The following is a 25,789-nucleotide window of genomic DNA, read 5'->3' as shown; positions in this document are numbered from 1 at the left end:
CTGTATTCGTCTTCTTTAAAAAGATGCAAGTTCAGTCCACAAAACTGCTGAAGACAAATTCACTTAACCAGTATTCTCTGTGCAGGCATTTTTTTGTAGCTTCTGAAGATAAAATAGTAAATTAAACACAAACATTCTTGCTCCCAAAAGCTTACATTCGATTGCCAGAAAATCACTAATTTGTCCTATTGTATTAGAAGTTATGAATTTTTAAATCCACTTTCTACTTCCAAATTGCAGTGTGCCTGTAACTCCTGAAAAAAAGCTAAGATGTGATTTCCTGTCAGCCTCTGGGCAACACAGACTTTGGGAATTTTTTTTCTTAATAAATTCACAGTGGGGTGCCCATAAAGATGAGAGGAAATTGCCATTTGTTGTATTAGAAATCAGTATAAGCTCAGAATTCAGGCATTGCCTTCATTGCCTTTTTACAAACATAAAGCAACACAGTCAATGGAGTCAAAGATATACTTACAAGGGAAGGGTTCTGACCCATCAGCTTTGGATAGGGGCCCATCTCAGTGTAGATGCTCTGGGACTGTAAAGATGGGTGTATTGAGAAACACCACTGCACCAGCTACAGCCATGTGATTGGAGTGAGAATGGCAGGAGAAGCTGTTTCCCCCAGAAATAATGCTATTTCAAGGAGGAGAGGGTAAACCATCTGAGAATACAAAACAGGAAGTGTTCCCTACACTCAGTGAACCAATTGGTAACCAACCATGGCAGTTTACTTATTTGGGCACAAACCACAGCCAAATATAATATAGTTAAGACCAGTTCTATTTTAATTAAAGATAAAAATAAAATATTCACTCATCACTTTAGTATAAATTGCCTGACTTTGATGGGAAATTGAAGAGACATTTTTCATAAACTGCTACAAATGTGACCAACACAAATAAGATCAAATATGGGTTAAACTGTAAAAGCAAATGACTTTATGGTTAATAAAGATAAATGATGCTTACACAGCACTAGAATGGACAATCTGATATTTACCTAATAACCTGCCACTAATAACAGACTTAGATCTTGGCAGGTAGCACACATATAGAACTTGAAAAACAACGAGGGGTTTGAAAAATATAATTTGGACTTCACTAAGCAATATCTTTCAAATTGTTATACAAAGAAAAGGAAATAAAATGTACTCTCAAGCACTTCATATTCTGTAGTATGGTTTAAGGTGAGTGGGGGTTGTTTTCTGTTTAGAAGGAAAATAAACGAGTGATATTGAATTTCCATTATTGGCAAAAGTACCATAATGTAGAGAGAATATTAGCCTTGAAAATTATTATTTAAATTCATTATTGGAATGTTAATAACATTCGACAACTGTTTAAGTATTTATAATTGGCATGGTATTATTTTTTTAAAAACCATCATATTCTTACACGAAGTTCACAAACTGTAACTTAATGTATCGACCTTTTTGTATGTATATTCATAGAAAATATGTATTGATGATTATGGCACACTGAAATAGACATAAATATGAATAGCTATCTTAGCATTTATCCATCTTTAGTGTTTCATTTTTCACACTGTAGGAGTTACCCCAAAATGAGACTTACATTGGTAATTAAATAATACCAACCCAGATTTAAAAAATTTTCCCTACATAGCAATAGTGAAGACAATTGCCACTAATAGTTAGAAATACAACTAACTTACTTAAGTGCTTTGGAATATAATTTTTGTAAAAAGGATAGATTGAATTTAAAAAACTTTTAATTATGCAAATAAAATTTAAAATTGTATTCATATTGCCAAATATTTATTGAGAGTAATAAAAAACTACTGAGTGCAACATGGAGAAAATACATATTCCCAGTATATGATTTTGAAAATGTCATTCTAAGGAACGATAATAAAATAATCAAGAAACATCATAAATAACATGCATCAATAACATGCAACTTCAAATTAAAAGAGATTTCCAAACATATGAAGTAGAGCTTAATAGAATAATCCAATACTTAACTGAATGGGAAACTATTCCGAACACTGAGGTTTTCCTCCATTTCTCTCCCAGTGTCCTGAGGAGGGAAGCTGGGGAGAATTGGTTTGAGGAACTTGAACTCGCCGGTCCCCGAGCCTCCCGACAGGCACACCTCATAGCGGTAGGCCTGGCACAGCGTCCCGCCGCCGCTCACGTCCACCACGTGGCCCGCAAGGCCGCCCCCGGGCCCCGAGCAGCCACCCGCAGACGCCGCCCGGGCCCTCGCGCACAGCCGCGCCGCCACGACGCCCAGCACCGACAGCAGGAAGAGCGACGACACCGCCGCCAGGGCCACCACCAAGGACACGGTGAGCGGCTCGGCCCGCGCCTGCTCGGCCGCCGCCTCGGCCCGCGGCAGGTGGGGCTGCGAGAAGCCGTCCACCAGCAGCACGTGCAGCGTGACGGTGGCCGACAGCGGCGGCTCGCCGTGGTCGCGCACCAGCACCGCCAGCCTGTGCCTGGGCGCGTCGCGCTCGCTCAGCAGCCGGGCCGTGCGCACCTCGCCGCTGGGCGCCCACACGCCGAACAGCCCGGGCTCCGTGGCCCTGAGCAGCTGGTACGACAGCCAGGCGTTCTGGCCCGAGTCGCCGTCCACCGCCACCACCTTGCTCACCAGGTAGCCCGCGTCGGCCGCGCGCGGCACCAGCTCGGTGCAGGGCGCAGAGCCGTTCTGCGGCGGGTACAGCACGACGGGCGCGTTGTCGTTGGCGTCCAGCACCTGCACGCGCACCAGCGCCCGGCTGCTCAGCGCCGGCGAGCCGCCGTCGGCCGCGCCCACGCCGAACTCGAAGGCGCGCAGCGCCTCGAAATCCAGGGGCCTCAGCGCGAACAGCTGCCCGGTGTCCGCGTTGATGGACACCAGCGAGGCCAGCGGCAGGCGCGCGTCGCCGGGCGGCAGCAGCGAGTAGGTGACCCGCGCGTTGGCGCCCGAGTCCGCGTCGGTGGCGCTCACGCTGCCGATGTGCAGGGCGGGGCTGTTGTTCTCGCGGACCCACAGGGTGTAAGCGCTTTGGCTGAAGGCCGGGGCGTTGTCGTTGACGTCGGCCACCTGCACGCTGATGCTGTGCTCGCTCTTCAGCCTGGGTGTCCCCAGGTCGGTGACGGTGATGGTGATGTTGTACTCGGCTTGGCTCTCTCTGTCCAGGGGTCCTTCTGTTACCAGGGTGTAGAAATTCTCGACTGATGGTCTTAGAAGAAAGGGGAGATTTTCATCTATAGAACAAATAACTTGTTGGTTATGTCCGGAATCAGCATCTGATACACTGAAAACTGCCACCATGATCTCTGGCAGGTTTTCAGGGATGGGGCTGTTGAGTGAGGACATGGTCAGTTCAGGAGCGTTGTCATTCACGTCCAGAACCTTGAGAACTAAAGAGCATTTTCCTGATAGTCCCCCACCATCTGTAGCCTCAACATCCACGTGGTAAGATTGAAATTCCTCAAAATCCAACATCCTTCTCAGTCGAATTTCTCCTGTAATTGCATTCATTTCAAAGGGTTGGTTGGCGTCGTCATCTTGAAACAGGGCATAAGACACCTCCCCAAAGGATCCTGCATCTAAATCTCTAGCTGAGACGGTGATAACCAGAGAGCCCAGGGCATTGTTTTCCGGGACTTGCGCTTCATAGAGCTCCTGAGCAAACTCAGGGGCGTTGTCGTTGATGTCTAAAACGAGAATCTGAATCTGTGTGGTCCCGGACCTGGGCGGAGCCCCGCCGTCCAGCGCTGTGAGGGTGAGCCTGAGCTCCGGCTGCTCCTCCCGGTCCAAGGCTTTGTCCAGCACCAGCTCTGGGAACTTCCTGCCATCGCTGCGACTGCGAGTGACAACGTGGAAATGTGGATTTGAGCTGATGATGTAGCTCTGAAGGCTGTTGCTACCAGCGTCTAAATCCTGTGCCATTTTCAAAGGAAATATCTTTCCTGGTGTAGTAATTTCCGATATTTTCAATAGCATTTCTCTGGCCTGGAACTCCGGGGCGTGATCATTTATATCTCTGACTAGCAAGGCAGCCTGAAAAAACTGCAAGGGATTTTCCAGTAACACTCGGAAAGGTAGTACACAGGGCTCAGTGGCACCGCACAGCTCCTCCCGGTCCAGTTTCTCATTTAGAAGCAAATCGTAGGTGTGTGGGTCAAACTGCAAATGCTGTCTATTGCCCTGGAAAACAATACGGGCTCTCCGCGCAACCAGCTCTCCCATCCTGAGTCCCAGGTCCTTTGTCAGGTTGGCCACAAACGTGCCACTTACTGTCTCCTCCAGTACAGAATACTGAATCAATTCTGAACCTGCCTCCCACAAAAGCACCAATATAATGAAGATCGCCACTTGCCTTTTCTTGTGATGTATTTTTGTTTGCGCCATCTCTATTGTTATGTCTTGATTCCAGACGGAAAAAAATCCTTTTCCACTCCCAGTCACCACGTCCACGTCCACAGACAGTCCACCCTCTGAAATGTCTTTGGTATAGAATTTTGAATTTCTTCTTATAACTTATCTGGCAATGACTGTCTTCCTGAACACTTCTCTCTTAGCTTTAGCTGTAAATGTGTTCTATATTTTTTTATTGGGTCTCTCAGTGAAATGGAGTCCACCCAATCTGCAGAGCGTTCATTCACTCTCTTAGCCTGCACTGCCACCATGTGTTCAGATTCATAACTTCAAGGGGGTGCATGCTTGATCAATACCATTTCCAAAATCTGAGCTTTATAAAGACTTTTAGGTTGAGTCAATGTTTCTCCAACTCTAGTGTGTGAGCCACATACATAAATGATCACCTGGGAGTCTTGGAATTTTTTTCCTGGGCTCCTCTCCAGATCTTGAATCAAATTCTCTGTGGTGCTATGAAAATCTGCACTTCGATCTTTCTCCTAAGTGATTATTATGCATACTAACACTTAGAACAAATCACTCCGTCAGATAATGTAAACTTCCTATAATCAACTTTTATTCTTTAGCCATGAAATTTTTCTCTGATGAGCAATGTAATTTGTGAATCCCAGAAGTATACTATTTAATTGTCCCAACAAACTATAAGAAACATGAAAGTTAGCAACACCAATGGTAAAATAAACAATCATTTATCTAAATTATATGGCATAAACAAAAGGCTTACTTTGTTTCTTGGTTACACCTGCACAGTAAATAGGCTATATTAGGAGGAAAATTGAGGCCAAGAAATACTTATGATACAAGTATCTAATCAAATGAAATTATTTTAAAAGGAATTAAGATCAATCAACCATCTGTCCTAAGTAAGCATTTTAGAATTCCACTTCATTTTTGTATGGGTAGAACTGGTCATAATTTTATTAGGCTTGTTCTTTTTATTGTAACTTTTTAATCAAATTTCCCTCCTATATTAATTGATCAAGATCCAACTTGTAAGAATATAATGCAAGGCATTAAACAATCATTTAAGAATCACCTCTACCATCCTCTCACACCAAGGATGACACTAAATCCTCTAAATATAGACCAAATAAGGTAGTGTGAAAGATGAATTACACTTGAGTGGATACTGTGGAATTCAATAATGGGTCATCATAGCTATATCCATTCCTATCTCATCAGTTTCTGCTCAGATAAATAGGAAAGTATATCTCTTAATATCCTAAAAATATGTAAAAGGGCCAGCGCACATGTAAGAACACAAAATACACCAAACATAATTAATTTCAGATTGATTTCATATTGGCTGAGAGGTGAAATCAATTGCATTCAAGCAAAATTCCCTTCAGGTAAGAGATAAAATGATGAACGATTGAAAATGAGACTATTTTTCAAAATTCCTCTCAGTAAAATAAATAAGCCTAAGCAAAATCTAGACTCTGAACAGATGTATAACTTTTTAGTTGAACAGCACCTCTATCTACCCAGAAGAATAAAAATAAGATCACTGTGACCAGCCTCCACGGTTCACTTGATGGATGTTACTGAGAATAGACTTCCTTGAGGGTACGAATAACAAAATCAAATGAAGTAAAGCCAACAATCATGAACATGTCGCAAGGGTTTAGTTTCTTTTCTGAAACAAACCTATTTCCAGCTCAATCCTAAATGCTTCCTTTTTTTCAGTGGACATTCAGATTCCAGCTTAAATGGCATTCCTGGCATCTACATAGTCCTTTATTCGTTTTCTTTGCCTGCAATGCCACTAGACTCTTCAAACACAACTTACTGAGTTATCTGTCATTTCAAAGCAAAATCTTTTAGCAGTATAATATGTGTAAAACTCAGTTTAGATCACTGAAATATTTTTGGGAACATAGGTTGTTGTGAGAGAGAGGAAGAAGATAGTATCTTAATGTATCCCCCAAAAGCTATCAGTTGGGTATGTGAAGAAATTGCCCTTGTACGAAAAGTGTATTACATTAGATTCCTTCGGGAGAATCCTTTTCTGTTTTATTCTCTTTTGCTTTGATGTGATTTGTTAGAGTTGAACTGACTGCTTTATAAACATGTCTCACAAAGAATAATTCATTAAAAACTTTTTATAATGGAAAATTTCAACATATGCAAATTAAGCCACATAATGTCCATGTACACATCATCCAGTTTCACATTTCGTCTTGTTCCATCTATACCTTTCCCTCCACTCTCTGTCTCCCATCCAGTGTTTGCTTTTGTATAGTTCTTTTCTTAAGTTAATGTTTACACAATTTGACATGTGCCAGTCTTAACCGCACCATTTAAACAAATGGATCTATCTCTATATAACCCATACCTCATTTGAGATACAGAATGTTTCCATCATTCACTGGGAATCGTCTTAATCATACTGTCCAGCTTAATTTTAATAATTAGGTAGCAAAACTTTGGTCTCCTCTGGACACAACATGGAAAGGTAAACAATGTAAAAACGCACCATGCTCCATGCTCTTTTTGCCAATGTAGCCTTATGTTAAGTGACAGTTTGTGTTCAGATGAATTTAGCTGGATTACTACCAGTGAGTTGCAATGATACTTTAACTTATGAAACATTGTTAAGTATCTAAATTTAATTTTATTTACTTAGCTTATAATTATTGCATAACTGATCAAGTTGATACCTATTTTCATGCTACACATACTTGTTTTTTCATTCCATTATAACTAAAAAAATTCTTCAAGTTTATTAAAAATGAAAGGTAAAGAATAATTTTCAAGGGATGAATTGAACCTCTTACAAATCTTCCTTAATGTAGCTCTATGCAAGATAAAACAATAATTCTGGGTAAATACATAAGCTATCACTTAAAGAAACCTCTCAACTGACGGGAGATATGGTGCAGAGAAGTTTGAAAATATAAAAGATTTGGTGCTAACATATTTGAAATCTCAAATAGGTAGGGAAGAAGATTTTTGCCAATCTTGCTAGATGTTTGTCAATTTTATTGATTTTTTAAAAAGAACTAGCCTTTTATTTCATTGATTTTTCGTATTATTTTTGTTTTTAATTTCCTTGATTTCTTCTATTATTTTTATTCTTTCCTCCTGCATTTTCTTCTTGCATTGGGTGTATTTTGCTCTTCTTTTTCTATATTCTTGAGGTGTTCATGTCCATGATGATTTGAGATTTTTCCTTTTCTAACACCTGCTTTTATAAAATTTCCCCTCTGCTTCAGTTGTGTCTCATAAATTTTGACTTGCTCTCTCTTCATTTCCAATTCAGTTAGATTTATTTTTTATATCCTTTGAGAGTTGGTCTTTGATCCATGGATTACTTAGAAGCATGTTGCATAGTTTCCAAGTGTTTGAAGAGATCCTGTTATTGATTTTTAGTTTGGTTCCATTGCAGTCGGAGAACCCCTGTTGTATGATTTTGATACTTCTAAATGGTTTGACAGTTGTGTTATGGCCTTATTTATGTGGTCTATCTTGTCTATATTCTATGAGCATTTGAAAAGAGTGTGTATTCTGGTGTCCTTGGCTAGGTGTTTATAAATATGGATTAGATCCTGTTGGTTGATAGTGTTGAGTTCCTCTGTATCCTTGCTGATTTCCTGTCTAGTTGTTCTGACAGTTGTTGAGAGAGGGTGTTGAAGTATTCAACTTTAATTGTGGGTCTATTTCTCCTTTAATTCTGTCACTTTTTGCTTCACGTATTTTACAGATCTGTTGTTTGGGGTATACATGTTTAGGATGAATATGTCTTCCTTTACCATTATATAGTGTCCCCCTCTATTTCTGGTAAATTTCTTTTCTCTGATGTCTACTTTATCTGACATTAGTATGCCCACTCCTGCTTTATTTTTATTAATATTTGCATAATATATTTTCCATCTTTTTAGATCAAATCTGCCTATATTGTTATATTTAAAGTGAAGTTTCTGGTAGACAGCACATAGTTCGTCATGCTTTTTAAACCCATTCTGTCAATTTCTTTGCTTCAGTTGGTGTATTCCAACCATTTACATTTAATCCAATTACTGATATGTCAGAGCTAAAGTCTGCCATTTTATTTTCAATTTTCTATTTGTTCTTACTGTTTTTGTTTCTTTGTTTTCTTCCCCCTGCCTTCTTGTGGGCTATTAGAACATATTTTAGAATTTACCTTATCAACGTGGTTTTTGGTGTATCACTTTGTAAAACTATTATAGTGGTTGATCTGTGCATAACATCACAGTTTATGGTGTTATTTTACCAGTTCAAAAAAAAGGGTGAAAAACTTAGCTACCTTTATACTCCTTTACCCTCCTCCATTTATAATATAATTGTCTTAAATATTTTCTCTTCATACACTTGGAACAGTGTTATAATTTTGGATTTCAACCACCAAAAATTTATAAAACTCAAGGAAACTCTATTTCATTTATCCACATTTTTGTTTGCTGTGTTTTTTCTTCTTTCCTGATGTTCCAATATTCTTTTTCTTTTTAAATTGATTCCTTTCTGTTTGGAGAATGTTCATTGGCCATTCTTTTAGATATGGTCTACTGGCAAAAGCTTCTCTTCCTGAAGGATATTTTCACTGAAACATAGGACTCCAGGTTAACAGTTCTTTTCTTTCAGCACTTGAAAATTATTGTGTCACTTCTTTCTAGCTTCCAGAGTTTCTGAAGAGAAAGCTGTCAGTTAAGTTATTTATTGCTCTATGGGCAATATGTCATTTCTTTCTCATTTCTTTCAAGATTTTTTTCTTTCTCTTTAGCTTTCAGAAATTTGGCTATGATCTCTTTTGGTGTAGACTGCCAAGTTCAATATCATGAAGCTTTTCCCCTGTTTTCAGCATGTCACACCTCTGCTGCAAAGCTGCCAGGATCTCTCTGTTTCCTGTGGCAGCAGGTATCAACACTTCTCTTGCTAGGGAGAAATTGAAATACTCAAAATAAACTGAGGTATTCACTTTAAGTGAGGATGTAGAGGAAAAAAACCAAAGATGTAACATAAAAGAGAAATACAAGAAGCACAGAGAAACAATTGAGAATGTTCAATATCTAACAAGCACAAGTCTCAGAAAGAAATAGCCAAAGTTAGGAATATAATTATTAAGGAAATAATAGTAGAGAGGAAACAGTCCTAGACTTGAAGAGTTCTGGAGTGTTGGACTAATAAGAGATTGAATTACATATGTAATATGCAAAACAAAAACAAGAACATTGTACAAAAAGAAAAGACCAAAGAATCCTTTTTCCTGGCTCTTACAAGTGAATGCGCTTTTTTAAAAAAAGTTACAGCTTTAACCTCATTTTTTTCCCACCTCCTAAATAAAATTCATTAAGATAACCATAAAATGATCTTTATTCTTTGAAAGTATCCAATCCAGAGCTAACCCCTACTTCATTTAACCCAACCCCAAATCAGCTAACAAAACCCCAAATTCTATATAACTCCTTTGTAAGACCTTGTTACTAAGACGACCCATGGTTCCCCATGACGTGCAGTCTGCCTCATACAAGTCAGTAAACCTTAGTTCTGCTACAGTACGTTCCTGCTGATCTTTGGTAGCAGAGCATTCATAATTTATTTGGTCATTAAAAGTACATTTTTTAATATTGATTTTCAGGTTCTAAAACAGATTTGTAGACAAAAGAAGGAATTTTTAGCTATGGTTATAGAATAAAAAGAGTCACCAACCTTGACTATATGCAAACTCATTTGAGAGAGGTTTGAAAGTGTGAGAGAAACAGGTATCAGGAAAAATAAGAATTATATTCTTTTCTTTAATACAAGATTACCTAAAGGAACTGTTTGTGGAAAAAAAATTGAGGTTTCAGTTTGTCCAGAGAAGTACCAGAAAATAGTGAAATAGCTATATGTGGAGGATGGATGAGAGAAATTGTAAGGTGCTATGTACTAAACAATAGCAGGAAATTGTTAAATTTTATGAAAAAGTTACAGATATAGTTTTTAGTGATGAAGAATTGAATATAAAAAGAGCTAGAAAATAATGGATTTAAAAGTGCTTTCCAATGGGATAAAATGAAAAACAGACAATGCCAGGTGTTGACAAGAATCTGGAGGAACTGCTACATCTAGCACCACTGATAGCTGTGTACATTTGGACAACCACTTTGAAAAACTATTTGGAAGTATCTCCTAAATGTGACTATATACTTACCAAATGAACAGCAATTCCATCCCTAGGTATATACCCAACATAAAGGCATATACATGTTTGCTAAAAGACATGTACAAGGATGTTTATTACAGTATTATTCAAGCAATCAAACCTTGCACCAATCCCAATACCCATCTACAGTAGAATGGAAATAAATTCTGAAATATTCATATAGTGGAATACTATACAGCAATGAGAACGAGGAACTAAAATTAAAAGCACTATTGTGGACAGCTGTCAAAAACATAATGATGGGGGGCGGAAGATGGCGGCGTGAGTAGAGCAGCGGAAATCTCCTCCCAAAACAACATATATCTATGAAAATATAACAAAGACAACCCTTCCTAGAATAAAGACCAGAGGACACAGGACAATATCCAGACCACACCCACACCTGAGAGAACCCAGCGCCTCGCGAAGGGGGTAAGATACAAGCCCCGGCCCCGCGGGAGCCGAGCGCCCCTCCCCCCAGCTCCCGGCGGGAGAAGAGCAGGCAGAGCGGGAGGGAGACGGAGCCCAGGGCTGCCGAACACTCAGCCCCAGCCATCCGGGCCAGAGTGCAGGGCCCTCGATACTGGGAAAACAGGGCAGCAAGAACAGTGAGCAGGCACTGGAGGCTGGGCGACAGAGGACATAAGAAAAGCGCGCGACCATTTTTTTTTTTTTTTTGCTTTTTTGCTGCTTTGTTTTGGCGAGCGCTTTTTGGAAGTCTTAAAGGGACAGGGACCCCAATATTAGGGAAACAGGGCAGAAAGACCGGTGAGCAGAGGCCTGAGGCTGGCACCGGAGAATAAAGAAAAACGAACGACCACCTTTTTTTTTTAATTAAAAATTTTTTTTTTTTTTAAATTAAAAAAATTTTTTTTTCTTGTTTTTTTTTGTGGTCGTTGTTTTGTTTTGGCGGGTGCTTTTTGGAAGTCTTAAAGGGGCAGGGCGGGCCACTTAATCCAGAGGTAGGGAATCCGGGATCTCTGGGCACCCTAACCCCTGGGCTGCAGGGAGCAGGGAGGCCCCTTACGGAGATAAATAGCTTCCCAGCAGCTCCTGCTCCAACGCGACTCCACCATTTTGGAGTAGCTGCCCGAGCCAGGCCACGCCCACAGCAACAGCGGAGATTAACTCCATAGCAGCCGGGCAGGAAGCAGAAACCCTGTCTGCGCGCAGCTGCGCAGCACAAGCCACTAGAGGCCGCTGTTCTCCCAGGAGAGGAGGGCCACAAACCAACAAGAAAGGAAGTCCTTCCAGCCGTCACTCGTCCCAGTTCTGCAGACTATTCCTATCACCATGAAAAGGCAAAGCTACAGGCAGACAAAGATCACAGAGACAACACCAGAGAAGGAGACAGACCTAACCAGTCTTCCTGACAAAGAATTCAAAATAAGAATCATAAACATGCTGAAAGAGATGCAGAGAAACACGCAAGAAAAATGGGATGAAGTCCGGAAAGAGATCACAGATGCCAGAAAGGAGATCGCAGAAATGAAACAAACTCTGGAAGGGTTTATAAGCAGAATGGATAGAATGCAAGAGGCCATTGATGGAATTGAAATCAGAGAACAGGAACGCATAGAAGCTGACATAGAGAGAGACAAAAGGATCTCCAGGAATGAAACAATATTAAGAGAACTGTGTGACCAATCTAAAAGGAGCAATATCCGTATTATAGGGGTCCCAGAAGAAGAAGAGAGAGGCAAAGAGATGGAAAGTATCTTAGAAGAAATAATTGCTGAAAACTTCCCCACACTGGGGGAGGAAGTAATCAAACAGACCACGGAAATACACAGAACCCCCAACAGAAAGGATCCAAGAAGGGCAACACCAAGACACATAATAATTAAAATGGCAAAGATCAAGGACAAGGAAAGAGTGTTAAAGGCAGCTAGAGAGAAAAAGGTCACCTATAAAGGGAAACCCATCAGGCTAACGTCAGATTTCTCAACAGAAACCCTACAGGCCAGAAGAGAATGGCATGATATATTTAATACAATGAAACAGAAGGGCCTTGAACCAAGGATACTGTATCCAGCACGACTATCATTCAAATATGACGGTGGGATTAAACAATTCCCAGACAAACAAAAGCTGAGGGAATTTGCTTTCCACAAACCACCTCTACAGAACATCTTACAGGGACTGCTCTAGATGGGAGCACTCCTAGAAAGAGCACAGCACAAAACACCCAACATATGAAGAATCGAGGAGGAGGAACAAGAAGGGAGAGAAGAAAAGAATCTCCAGACAGTGTATATAACAGCTCAATAAGTGAGCTAAGTTAGGCAGTAAGATACTAAAGAGGCTAACCTTGAACCTTTGGTAACCACGAATTTAAAGCCTGCAATGGCAATAAGTACATATCTTTCAATAGTCACCCTAAATGTTAATGGGTTGAATGCACCAATCAAAAGACACAGAGTAACAGAATGGATAAAAAAGCAAGACCCATCTATATGCTGCTTACAAGAAACTCACCTCAAACCCAAAGACATGTACAGACTAAAAGTCAAGGGATGGAAAAACATATTTCAAGCAAACAACAGTGAGAAGAAAGCAGGGGTTGCAGTACTAATATCAGACAAAATAGACTTCAAAACAAAGAAAGTAACAAGAGATAAAGAAGGACACTACATAATGATAAAGGGCTCAGTCAAACAAGAGGATATAACCATTCTAAATATATATGCACCCAACACAGGAGCACCAGCATATGTGAAACAAATACTAACAGAACTAAAGGGGGATATAGACTGCAATGCATTCATTCTAGGAGACTTCAACACACCACTCACCCCAAAGGATAGATCCACTGGGCAGAAAATAAGTAAGGACACGGAAGCACTGAACAACACAGTAGAGCAGATGGACCTAATAGACATCTATAGAACTCTACATCCAAAAGCAGCGGGATATACATTCTTCTCAAGTGCACATGGAACATTCTCCAGAATAGACCACATACTAGGCCACAAAAAGAGCCTCAGAAAATTCCAAAAGATTGAAATCCTACCAACCAACTTTTCAGACCACAAAGGCATAAAACTAGAAATAAACTGTACAAAGAAAGCAAAGAGGCTCACGAACACATGGAGGCTTAACAACACGCTCCTAAATAATCAATGGATCAATGACCAAATCAAAATGGAGATCCAGCAATATATGGAAACAAATGACAACAACAACACTAAGCCCCAACTTCTGTGGGACACAGCAAAAGCAGTCTTAAGAGGAAAGTATATAGCAATCCAAGCATATTTAAAAAAGGAAGAGCAATCCCAAATGAATGGTCTAATGTCACAATTATCGAAATTGGAAAAAGAAGAACAGATGAGGCCTAAGGTCAGCAGAAGGAGGGACATAATAAAGATCAGAGAAGAAATAAATAAAATTGAGAAGAATAAAACAATAGCAAAAATCAATGAAACCAAGAGCTGGTTCTTCGAGAAAATAAACAAAATAGATAAGCCTCTAGCCAGACTTATTAAGAAGAAAAGAGAGTCAACACAAATCAACAGTATCAGAAACGAGAAAGGAAAAATCACGACGGACCCCACGGAAATGCAAAGAATTATTGGAGAATACTATGAAAACCTATATGCTAACAAGCTGGGAAACCTAGGAGAAATGGACAACTTCCTAGAAAAATATAACCTTCCAAGATTGACCCAGGAAGAAACAGAAAATCTAAACAGACCAATTACCAGCAACGAAATTGAAGAGGTAATCAAAAAACTACCAAAGAACAAAACCCCCGGGCCAGATGGATTCACCTCGGAATTTTATCAGACATACAGGGAAGACATAATACCCATTCTCCTTAAAGTTTTCCAAAAAATAGAGGAGGAGGGGATACTCCCAAACTCATTCTATGAAGCTAACATCACCCTAATACCAAAACCAGGCAAAGACCCCACCAAAAAAGAAAACTACAGACCAATATCCCTGATGAACGTAGATGCAAAAATACTCAACAAAATATTAGCAAACCGAATTCAAAAATACATCAAAAGGATCATACACCATGACCAAGTGGGATTCATTCCAGGGATGCAAGGATGGTACAACATTCGAAAGTCCATCAACATCATCCACCACATCAACAAAAAGAAAGACAAAAACCACATGATCATCTCCATAGATGCTGAAAAAGCATTTGACAAAGTTCAACATCCATTCATGTTAAAAACTCTCAGCAAAATGGGAATAGAGGGCAAGTACCTCAACATAATAAAGGCCATCTATGATAAACCCACAGCCAACATTATATTGAACAGCGAGAAGCTGAAAGCATTTCCTCTGAGATCGGGAACTAGACAGGGATGCCCACTCTCTCCACTGTTATTTAACATAGTACTGGAGGTCCTAGCCACGGCAATCAGACAAAATAAAGAAATACAAGGAATCCAGATTGGTAAAGAAGAAGTTAAACTGTCACTATTTGCAGATGACATGATACTGTACATAAAAAACCCTAAAGACTCCACCCCAAAACTACTAGAACTGATATCGGAATACAGCAAAGTTGCAGGATACAAAATCAACACACAGAAATCTGTGGCTTTCCTATATACTAACAATGAACCAACAGAGAGAGAAATCAGGAAAACAACTCCATTCACAATTGCATCAAAAAAAATAAAATACCTAGGAATAAACCTAACCAAAGAAGTGAAAGACTTATACTCTGAAAACTACAAGTCACTCTTAAGAGAAATTAAAGGGGACACTAACAGATGGAAACTCATCCCATGCTCGTGGCTAGGAAGAATTAATATCGTTAAAATGGCCATCCTGCCCAAAGCAATATACAGATTTGATGCAATCCCTATGAAACTACCAGCAACATTCTTCAATGAACTGGAACAAATAATTCAAAAATTCATATGGAAACACCAAAGACCCCGAATAGCCAAAGCAATCCTGAGAAAGAAGAATAAAGTAGGGGGGATCTCACTCCCCAACTTCAAGCTCTACTATAAAGCCATAGTAATCAAGACAATTTGGTACTGGCACAAGAGCAGAGCCACAGACCAATGGAACAGACTAGAGAATCCAGACATTAAACCAGACATATATGGTCAATTAATATTTGATAAAGGAGCCATGGACATACAATGGCGAAATGACAGTCTCTTCAACAGGTGGTGCTGGCAAAACTGGACAGCTACATGTAGGAGAATGAAACTGGACCATTGTCTAACCCCATATACAAAAGTAAACTCAAAATGGATCAAAGACCTGAATGTAAGCCATGAAACCATTAAACTCTTGGAAGAAAACATAGGCGAAAACCTCTTAGACATAAACATGAGTGACCTCTTCTTGAACATATCTCCCCGGGCAAGGAAAACAACAGCAAAAATGAGTAAGTGGGACTATATTAAGCTGAAAAGCTTCTGTACAGCAAAAGACACCATCAATAGAACAAGAAGGATCCCTACAGTATGGGAGAATATATTTGAAAATGACACATCCGATAAAGGCTTGACGTCCAGAATATATAAGGAGCTCTCACGCCTCAACAAACAAAAAACAAATAACCCAATTAAAAAATGGGCAGAGGAACTGAACAGACAGTTCTCCAAAAAAGAAATACAGATGCCCAACAGACACATGAAAAGATGCTCCACATCGCTAATTATCAGAGAAATGCAAATTAAAACTACAATGAGGTATCACCTCACACCAGTAAGGATGGCTGCCATCCAAAAGACAAACAACAACAAATGTTGGCGAGGCTGTGGAGAAAGGGGAACCCTCCTACACTGCTGGTGGGAATGTAAGTTAGTTCAACCATTGTGGAAAGCAGTATGGAGGTATATCAAAATGCTCAAAACAGACTTACCATTTGACCCAGGAATTCCACTCCTAGGAATTTACCCTAAGAATGCAGCAATCAAGTTTGAGAAAGACAGATGCACCCCTATGTTTATTGCAGCACTATTTACAATAGCCAAGAATTGGAAGCAACCTAAATGTCCATCAATAGATGAATGGATAAAGAAGATGTGGTACATATACACAATGGAATACTACTCAGCTATAAGAAAAGGGCAAATCCAATCATTTGCAGCAACATGGATGGAGCTGGAGGGTATTATGCTCAGTGAAACAAGCCAAGCGGAGAAAGAGAAATACCAAATGATTTCACTTATCTGTGGAATATAAGAACAAAGGAAAAACTGAAGGAACAAAACAGCAGCAGAATCACAGAACTCAAGAATGGACTAACAGGTACCAAAGGGAAAGGGACTGGGGAGGATGGGTGGGTAGGGAGGGATAAGGGGGGGAGAAGTAGGGGGGTATTAAGATTAACATGCAAGGGGGGGTAGGAGAAAAGGGAGGGCTGTACAACACAGAGAAGGCAAGTAGTGATTCTACAACATTTTGCTATGCTGATGGACAGTGACTGTAAAGGGGTTTATAGGGGAGACCTGGTATAGGGGAGAGCCTAGTAAACATAATATTCGTCATGTAAGTGTAGATTAGTGATAGCAAAACAAAAAAAAAAAAAAAAGGGCAGTTCCTGTGTGGTAACCTCCAACGAGTTCTACACAAGGGTATAAAGGGCATATAAAAGTGTAGGCAAAGGGTCTGTTTGTGTTTATACAGAGGATCAAAGCCTAATTGGGCTACCCCGAAAATGAACTAAGATACGATATGAAAAAGAACTTCCAACATCTGCACCCTCTGGAAGACTCATGCCAGAAGATGATCATCAAAAAACCCCAACAAAGATCCACGCACTGCTACAGCTGTAGATGCACTCATCCCACCAGTTCCTGGACCTGCCATGGGAATGAGGAAGGAGATATCTAAGCTGGCCTGTGCATACAGTAAAACAACAAAATTGGACTGGATCTATACTGTTGGAACTCAACCAAGAATTTGGAGAAGTGCAAATTGTAGCGCTCCAAAGTCTTACAACTACAAACTATTTATTGTTAAAAGAACATATGGCATGTGAACAGTCCCCAGGAATGGGTTGTTTTAATTTGTCTGATTTCTCTCAGACTGTTCAAGTTCATTTGGACAATATCCACCATATCATAGATAAGTTTTCACAAATGCCTAAGGTGCCTAACTGGTTTTCTTGGTTACACTGCAGATGGCTGGTAATTACAGATATGCTTTGGTTATGTAACTATACTCCTATTATGTTAATGTGTGTGTGCAATTTAAGTAGTAGCTTAAAACCTATACATGCTGAAGTTACTCTACAAGAAGATATATCAAAGAAATAATCAATCTTCCCATGTTCTCTTCCGCCTGCTACTTCTATAGCTTTTCTTCTTCCTTCCTAATTACAACCCTTAAATAGAATTCGTGCCTCATATCAAATTTACCGAGTATCATAATTCTTCCAAGTGGTAAAGATACCTCAAGACAAATGCTGGGCATAGAAGCCACAGGGCATAAATATGCAAAGAAGTAAAAAGCTAACCTTTTCAAACAATAAGGCTTCTCTCTCACTTACCAACTTCACATTTCCCTGTATGGCCCCGGAAGATGACTGGTTAGCCAGAGACGGGTAAGATTCCTCAAGGGAGGAACAACCTAAGACAGGCACAGTCGCAGGGGGGCCATCAGGTGAGAAATTGGGGATCAACAGAGGTGAGGCTTAGAACCTCACCCCCCCGTTCTGAGAGAAATCTTCTGCATACGTGGATGTTTTATTGCCCTGGTCTAGCTTGGATTAACACATAGTCTACAGGCACACACCTGATCATCTACATGTGCTCTCTTACAACACTAAACTATGTTTTCTACCTTTATCTTGTATCTACCTACCACTTCAGCATTTTATTAAAAATAATAATAATAAAGAGAGAAATGTGGTATCCACATATAAATCAAGTATAAAAACCAAATGAGTATTCATATTTGAACTGACTGTTTATAGTTCATAATGCATGAGCAAAACCGAAAGTTTCTGTGATGACTGCCCTTGTACTGTTCACTATGTAACTTATTCATTATGTAAGAATTTGTTCTACATGTAAAAACTTGTTTGTTATGCCTCAGAAGATTGGAGACTGACAAAAATTAGGCTTGGGGTGGAATAATGATTGTGCATTGAGCATTGACTCCCCTATACAGAATTTTATTGTCGTTAACAACCATTTGATCAATAAATATGAGAGATGCCCTCACAAAAAAAAAAAAAAAAAAAAAAAAAAAAAAAAGGACAGACTTCCAATGGTAAAATAAATTAGTAACCGGGATGTAATGTATAGCATAAGGAATATAGTCAAGATATTGTAACAGCCTGGTAGGGTGATAGCTGGAACCTAGAATTATGTATATAAATGTTCTACCACTGTGTTGTACACTTGAAACTCATGTAATGTAATACTGTGTGTCAACTACCCTTCAATAAAAAATAATTATTAAAAAAAAAAAAAAAAAAAAACATAATGATGAGTGAAAGAAGCCAGACACCAAACAGTTCATACTCTACTGTTCTATTTATGTGATTTAAAATAGGGAAAACTGAACTATAGTACTGGAGTCAGGATATTTGTTATACTTGGGCTTGTAGTAATTTTAAGGGGTAATTTGTGTGGCACCTGGGTTTCTAGTAATGTTTCATTTCTCATCAAGATTCTGGTACCAAGTATGTTCACTTTCTGAAAATATATTGAACTGCATTGTTCACTTTCCTGTATATGTGCTACAATTCAAAAAAAGCGTTTGTTTTAAAAAAGATTTGCCGGTAGAGAGGACAGCTAGGGAAGAAAAGTAGATTGAAGATTATTGCTTTTCATCACATTTTCTCACATACATTTGTTATCAGATGCATGTAATCGTTTGAAAGCAAATAAAGAAAATTATGTAAAAACATTTTCTTTTTGCTATTTAGCATCAAATATACTTAGAATGTGATGAAACGTGGATAGAATACAGAGAAATCCTCAAAATATTTTACTTCATTAAGTCAGTTCATCCTAACAAGTACCAAGAAGAGCAAAAATTTCATGAAATGAACAGCATGCGTGCATTTGGAATGACATTATGTAAAAAGACACAATGATATAAAGCTGAGTCTTCCAAAACTGGGGAAGATAAAGTTCAATGGACAAGTTCATTATAGAAGGAAAATCAAGGTTATATGTGAAGGTGGGGTTTTTCTGCACGACGTTCGCAAACTCTGTTATCTGGGGAAATTAGAGATAAATGTCAAAACGCACTGCATCTTGATCGAATACTTACTTGAATCCAAAGCTATGCTGGAAGGTGGCATTTTCCGCTATTGCTTCCCCAGCGCGTTGAGGTGGGAGATTGGGGAGAATCGGTTTAAGGAACTTGAACTCGGCGGTCCCCGAGCCTCCCGTCACGCACACCTCATAGCGGTAGGCCTGGCACAGCGTCCCGCCGCCGCTCACGTCCACCACGTGGCCCGCAAGGCCGCCCCCGGGCCCCGAGCAGCCCCCCGCGGACGCCGCCCGGGCCCTCGCGCACAGCCGCGCCGCCACGACGCCCAGCACCGACAGCAGGAAGAGCGACGACACCGCCGCCAGGGCCACCACCAAGGACACGGTGAGCGGCTCGGCCCGCGCCTGCTCGGCCGCCGCCTCGGCCCGCGGCAGGTGGGGCTGCGAGAAGCCGTCCACCAGCAGCACGTGCAGCGTGACGGTGGCCGACAGCGGCGGCTCGCCGTGGTCGCGCACCAGCACCGCCAGCCTGTGCCTGGGCGCGTCGCGCTCGCTCAGCAGCCGGGCCGTGCGCACCTCGCCGCTGGGCGCCCACACGCCGAACAGCCCGGGCTCCGTGGCCCTGAGCAGCTGGTACGACAGCCAGGCGTTCTGGCCCGAGTCGCCGTCCACCGCCACCACCTTGCTCACCAGGTAGCCCGCGTCGGCCGCGCGCGGCACCAGCTCGGTGCAGGGCGCAGAGCCGTTCTGCGGCGGGTACAGCACGACGGGCGCGTTGTCGTTGGCGTCCAGCACCTGCACGCGCACCAGCGCCCGGCTGCTCAGCGCCGGCGAGCCGCCGTCGGCCGCGCTCACGCCGAACTCGAAGGCGCGCAGCGCCTCGAAATCCAGGGGCCTCAGCGCGAACAGCTGCCCGGTGTCCGCGTTGATGGACACCAGCGAGGCCAGCGGCAGGCGCGCGTCGCCGGGCGGCAGCAGCGAGTAGGTGACCCGCGCGTTGGCGCCCGAGTCCGGGTCGGTGGCGCTCACGCTGCCGATGTGCAGGGCGGGGCTGTTGTTCTCGCGGACCCACAGGGTGTAGGCGCTTTGGCTGAAGGCCGGGGCGTTGTCGTTGACGTCGGCCACCTGCACGGGGATGCTGTGCTCGCTCTTCAGCCTGGGTGTCCCCAGGTCGGTGACGGTGATGGTGATGTTGTACTCGGCTTGGCTCTCTCTGTCCAGCGGTCTCTCTGTTACTAGGGTGTAAAAGTTCTTGAATGTGGGTTTCAGGAGAAAGGGGAGATCATCTTGAATAGAGCAAACCACCCTACCGTTGTCCCCAGAGTCTGGATCAGAAACACTGAAAACAGCAACTACAGTCTCCGGGGCGTTTTCTGGGATGGAGCTGGTGAGCGTCGACATGGCCAGTTCGGGAGCGTTGTCATTCACGTCCACCACTTCTACAGCTACAGTGCATTTTCCTGAAAGACCCCCACCGTCTGTGCCTGCAATTTCCACATTATAATATCGAGTTGCCTCAAAATCCAATGTCTTTTTCAGACGAATTTCTCCTGTTATTTCGTCTATTACAAATGGCTGAGTAATTTCATCTCCTTGAAATAGACTGTAGGTTACATACCCGTATGTTCCCGCATCCATATCTCGGGCGGAGACAGCGACAACTAAGGAGTCTAGGAGGCTGTTCTCCGGCACCTGTACCTCATAGAGCGACTGTGAAAACTCAGGGGCGTTATCATTGATGTCCACAACTTCAAGGCGGACTGTAGTGGTCCCGGACCTGGGCGGAGCCCCGCCATCCAGCGCAGTGACGGTTAAGCTGAGCTCAGGCTGCTCTTCTCGATCCAGCGCTTTGTTCAGCACCAGCTCTGGGTATTTTCTGCCATCTCCGCGATTATGAGTGACAACATGAAAATGGGAGTTGGGGCTGATTGTGTAGTTCTGAACAGAGTTGCTACCTATGTCAAAGTCCTGCGCCATTTTCAAAGGAAATACAGTCCCAGGCTGGACGCTCTCTGGGATTTTTAGGAGCATTTCCTTGTCTAGGAACTCTGGGGAATGGTCATTTATATCTGTGAGCTGCAGATCAGCTTGAAAAAACTGCACCGGGTTTTCCAGTAATAGTTGGAAATGCAGTATACAGGGATCTGTCAACCCGCAGAGCACCTCCCGGTCTAGTTTTTCATACAGAAGCAAATTCCCGGTCTTTATATCCAGCTGCAAGAGCTGTTTGTTTCCTTTGTAATGGATTCGCGCGCCCCGAGTAGCTAGTTCCCCTACCCTGAGCCCCAGGTCTTTTGCTAGGTTGGCCACAAAGGAGCCCCTTTCTGTTTCTTCTGGCATGGAATACCTAATTGCTTCAGAGCCAGCCTCCCAGAAAAGCAACAATATAGTAAGAAAAGTAACTTGCCTTGTCTGTGGCGTTTTTGCTAGCGTAGTCTCCATTGTCCAGACCCCGTTCAAGAAGATGCAGTTTCTTCAACTCGGTATACAATCAACCCAGATGCTTTGGTTAAATAACCTCTAATTAGATCTTTCTGACTGACTTGCACTAGACGAATGTCTCTCTGAGGATCTCTGCACCCAGATCTTACCTGAAATGCTTCCTTCTTTTGGGAAGCATTCAGAGTTCTGATTCCCAGCTTAATGGCGTCCTGGGTATCCAGAGCCCTTCATTCATAGTCCTAGCCTGCAGCGCCACCAGGCGTTCTTATTTACTATTGCATAAATAATTTGCCATTTCATTCCAAATTATAACTCTGGTGTGTATCAATATTCTTTGAAGTCACAGAAGTGTTCCTGATCATATATTCAGTTCTTATTTATTGAAAGTTCTAAATAAATATTTTCTTGGTTAACTTGCAATGAAAGAATACTTTTCAGAGTGAACTAAAATGATATATTCCTCATAAAATACAAGTACAAGAAGAAAGTTTCTATTGTGGGTTTCTGTATTTGGTTATATTCAAGAGTAAGAGATAGTAGATGTTAACAAATGTTAATTGTATGAGGATTATTTTTATTTTTAAATGTAACATACATCTTAAAAGAGCACAAAATCATAAGTGTACAACTGAATGAATTTTCACCAAGTGAACACATTCCTTTAAGTAGAACCTAAATTAAAGTGTTAGCAAAACCCTAGGCATTTCCTCCTGTCATTGTCTGGTCACTACCCTTCCCTCTAAAGGTAAGCACTCTCCTGACTTCTATTATCATAGGGTTTTTTTTTCTCTCTTGAAATTTTATACAAATGGAGTTACAGAATATTACTCTTTTGTGTTTGGCCTCTTAACATTAATGTTTGTAAAATTCATCTGTTATATATTGTTCTAATTAATTTTGTTCCCATAACTTGAGATTATTCTGTTGCACGACTATACCTTGATTTGTTTACCTTTTCTCCAGCTGATGGGCATTGGGGATTTCCATTTTGGGGATATTTTGAGTAGTGCTGTATGGACATTCTTGTACATGTCTTTTGGTGTCTTCATATACATTTATGTCTAATGTGTTCCTGGGAGTTGGACTGCTGTGTGTTAGATGTGCACATATATTTAGCTTTAACCAATATCACAAAAACAGTTTTCAAACGTGGTTTTACCAAAACCAGCAAAAAATGAGATTTCCAGTTGCTCCATATCCTTCTCAACATTTGATATTGTCTTTTAACTTTAACTGCTCTTGGTGATATTATATTATAACTTTAATTAGCATTTCCCTGATGATTAAATTGAGCACATTTTCACATTTATTGTCCATTAGGGTACATTCTTGTGATGTGCTTAAGTCTTTGTCAATTTTTCTATTTAGGGCATTTGCCCTTTTTCTTTCTTATCAATCTTTAGAAGTCTCATACATTCCAGGTATAAGCACTTCTTCAGAAGTATGTATTGCAGATGTCTTCTCCCATTCTATGGCTTGCATTTTAACTCTCTTGTGGTATCTTTGATGAACTTAACCTCTTAACTTAGTCTAACTTCTCAACATTTTTCATTTATGATTAGGCTATTTTGTGTTCTCTGTAAGTCTTTGCATACTTCAACATCATGAAAATATTCTTGTGTGTGTTTTTTGAAAAACAATTGCATTTAGAGCCATTTTTCTCCTGAAGTTATTTTTTCATTTGAATAAGGTTAGGGTCAAATTATTTTTTTCATATAAATATCCAAATGACTTTGCACCATCTACTGAAAAGATCTATTACCCATTGTTTCTGAAGTGTCATTTTGCCATAAATCAGGTGACCATCTATCTATCTGTTCAAGACTCTTTTTTTCCCCGTTTTTCTCTTTGGTTACCCTGCAATACCATATTGCCTGAATTACTGTAACTTTATAATAAGCTTCTTGTCTGATAGTTAAGTTCACCACTTTTATTTTCTTCAAGATTACTTTGGTTAAGATTGTCCCTTTGTGTTTCCATATAAACTTTAGATTCAACTTGTCAATTTCCACAAAGAAATCTGATGAAATTTTGTTCAGGATTTTATTATATCTATAGATTGGGGAGAAATTACATATTCCCAACATTGAGTACTCCAACTATTGAACATTGTATATCCCTCCATGTATTTAGATTATTAGCTTTTCTCAACAACATTTTATATTTTTCAGTGTGGAAGTCTTTCACATATTCTGCTACATTTGTTTCTACATATTTTATATTTTTGAAACTATTATAAATGATACTTGAAATTTTTTATTTTGGGGGTCTTGTTATATAGAAATACAATCTATTTTGCATGCTGACCTTGTACTCAGTGGCATTGCTAACTTCATTTATCAATCTTAATAGATTGTAGATTCTTAATAGGCTGTAGAATCTTTGATTTTATGTATACAATCATGTCATTTAAAAAATTTCTCATTTCTTCCTTTCCAATCATTGTGCCATTTTCATTTGCCTTATTCCACTGATTAGGACCTATAGTAAAACATTGAAGTGAAATTGTAAAGGCAGGCATTCTTGTCTCATTCTTGATCACTGAGAGAAAGTTTTCCTTAATTTGCTACCAAGGATGTTCACTGTAGGTTTTAAAATACACTGTGAAAGTTCCCTTCTATTTTCAACTTGCTTACAATTTTACCATGAATGTGTGCGGAATTTTCACAAATAGCTTTTTCTGTATCCATTGGGAGAACCATATAATTTTTCTCCTTTATCTGTTAATATGATGAATGATTTTCTTTGACTTTCAAATATTAAGTTTTGTGTTCCTAAAATAACACAATTTTCTTGTAATTTATTATTTCCTTTTCACATATTTCTGAATTTTATTTGCTGATGTTTTGTTTAGAATTCTTCTGTTTATAAAAGAGCTTGGTCTGTAATTTTCCTTTCTCATAATGTCCTACTCAGGTTTGTATGTCATAATCCTTCAAAGTCATGCTGGCACTCAGATGATCTGGGAAATGTTTCCTATCTTTCTATTCTCTGAAAGAGTTTGTTCAAATTGGTGTTAATTCTTTCATAAGTATTTGGAATAATTCACTACTGTGAATTGGAATGGCATGATTTTTAATAACAAATTTAATTTACTTAGTAGATATAACTAATCAGACTTTCTATTTCTTCTTGTTTCAGTTTCAGTAAATTGTGTTTTAAAAGATGTTTGTCATTTTACATAAATTGCCTAATTGGCATAAAGTTCTTCTTTATATCCCTTTCTTTTTATTTTTGTAATATCTGTAGGATTGGTAGTGATGTTCCATTCTCATTTGATATTGGTAGTTGGTGTTTTCTTTCTTTTTTCTTGATTAGTCTTACTAAGAGTTTTTATTTTATTAGTCATTACGAAGAACGAACTTTCAGTTTTATTGATTTTCTCTGTTGTATATTTATCATCTATTGTATTTATGTTTATATATATATTGCATATGTTATTTTATTCCTTTGTGTTAGATTTTTTCTAGCTTCTTCAGAGAAAAGCTTATATTATTGATTTTTAATCTTTTTTCTCATATGTGCCTCCAAAGTTTTAAAATTTCCCTCTAAGTACTGTTTTGATATATCAGATCTTAATTGTTGCTTAGTTCAAAATATATGGAAATTTCTGCTGTGAATTTTTTTCCCCATGGATTATATTACTTAATTTG

At 40.1% G+C, this 25,789-nt stretch overlaps 2 protein-coding genes across 2 annotated transcripts in view; both read right to left on the bottom strand.

The window, feature by feature from the left end:
• LOC118917732 (protocadherin beta-5-like) overlaps positions 1–22,499 on the bottom strand; it is an 82,756-nt gene extending 60,257 nt beyond the window's left edge. The window contains exon 1 of the mRNA XM_057490975.1: positions 19,753–22,499. Within this exon, the coding sequence (XP_057346958.1) occupies positions 19,753–22,136 (2,384 nt within the window). The 5' untranslated portion in view covers positions 22,137–22,499. The remainder of the gene's footprint in view (positions 1–19,752) is intronic.
• Positions 768–9,620, bottom strand: LOC118917763 (protocadherin beta-6). Its single transcript, XM_036895920.2, has one exon. It carries the CDS (start codon positions 4,365–4,367, stop codon positions 1,983–1,985), a length of 2,385 nt encoding a protein of 794 aa, XP_036751815.2. The 5' UTR covers positions 4,368–9,620; the 3' UTR covers positions 768–1,982.
• Positions 22,500–25,789: the final 3,290 nt, after the last annotated feature.

The sequence above is a fragment of the Manis pentadactyla genome, chromosome 13 (genome assembly GCF_030020395.1).
Source record: "Manis pentadactyla isolate mManPen7 chromosome 13, mManPen7.hap1, whole genome shotgun sequence".
Classification (NCBI taxonomy): Eukaryota; Metazoa; Chordata; class Mammalia; order Pholidota; family Manidae; genus Manis; species Manis pentadactyla.
This window is presented reverse-complemented; position numbering and strand designations above follow the sequence as displayed.

Coding starts and splice junctions, on each gene's coding strand:
- LOC118917763 (XM_036895920.2), bottom strand. CDS start 4,367: ATGGCGCAAACAAAAATACATCACAAGAAAAGGCAAGTGGCGATCTTC.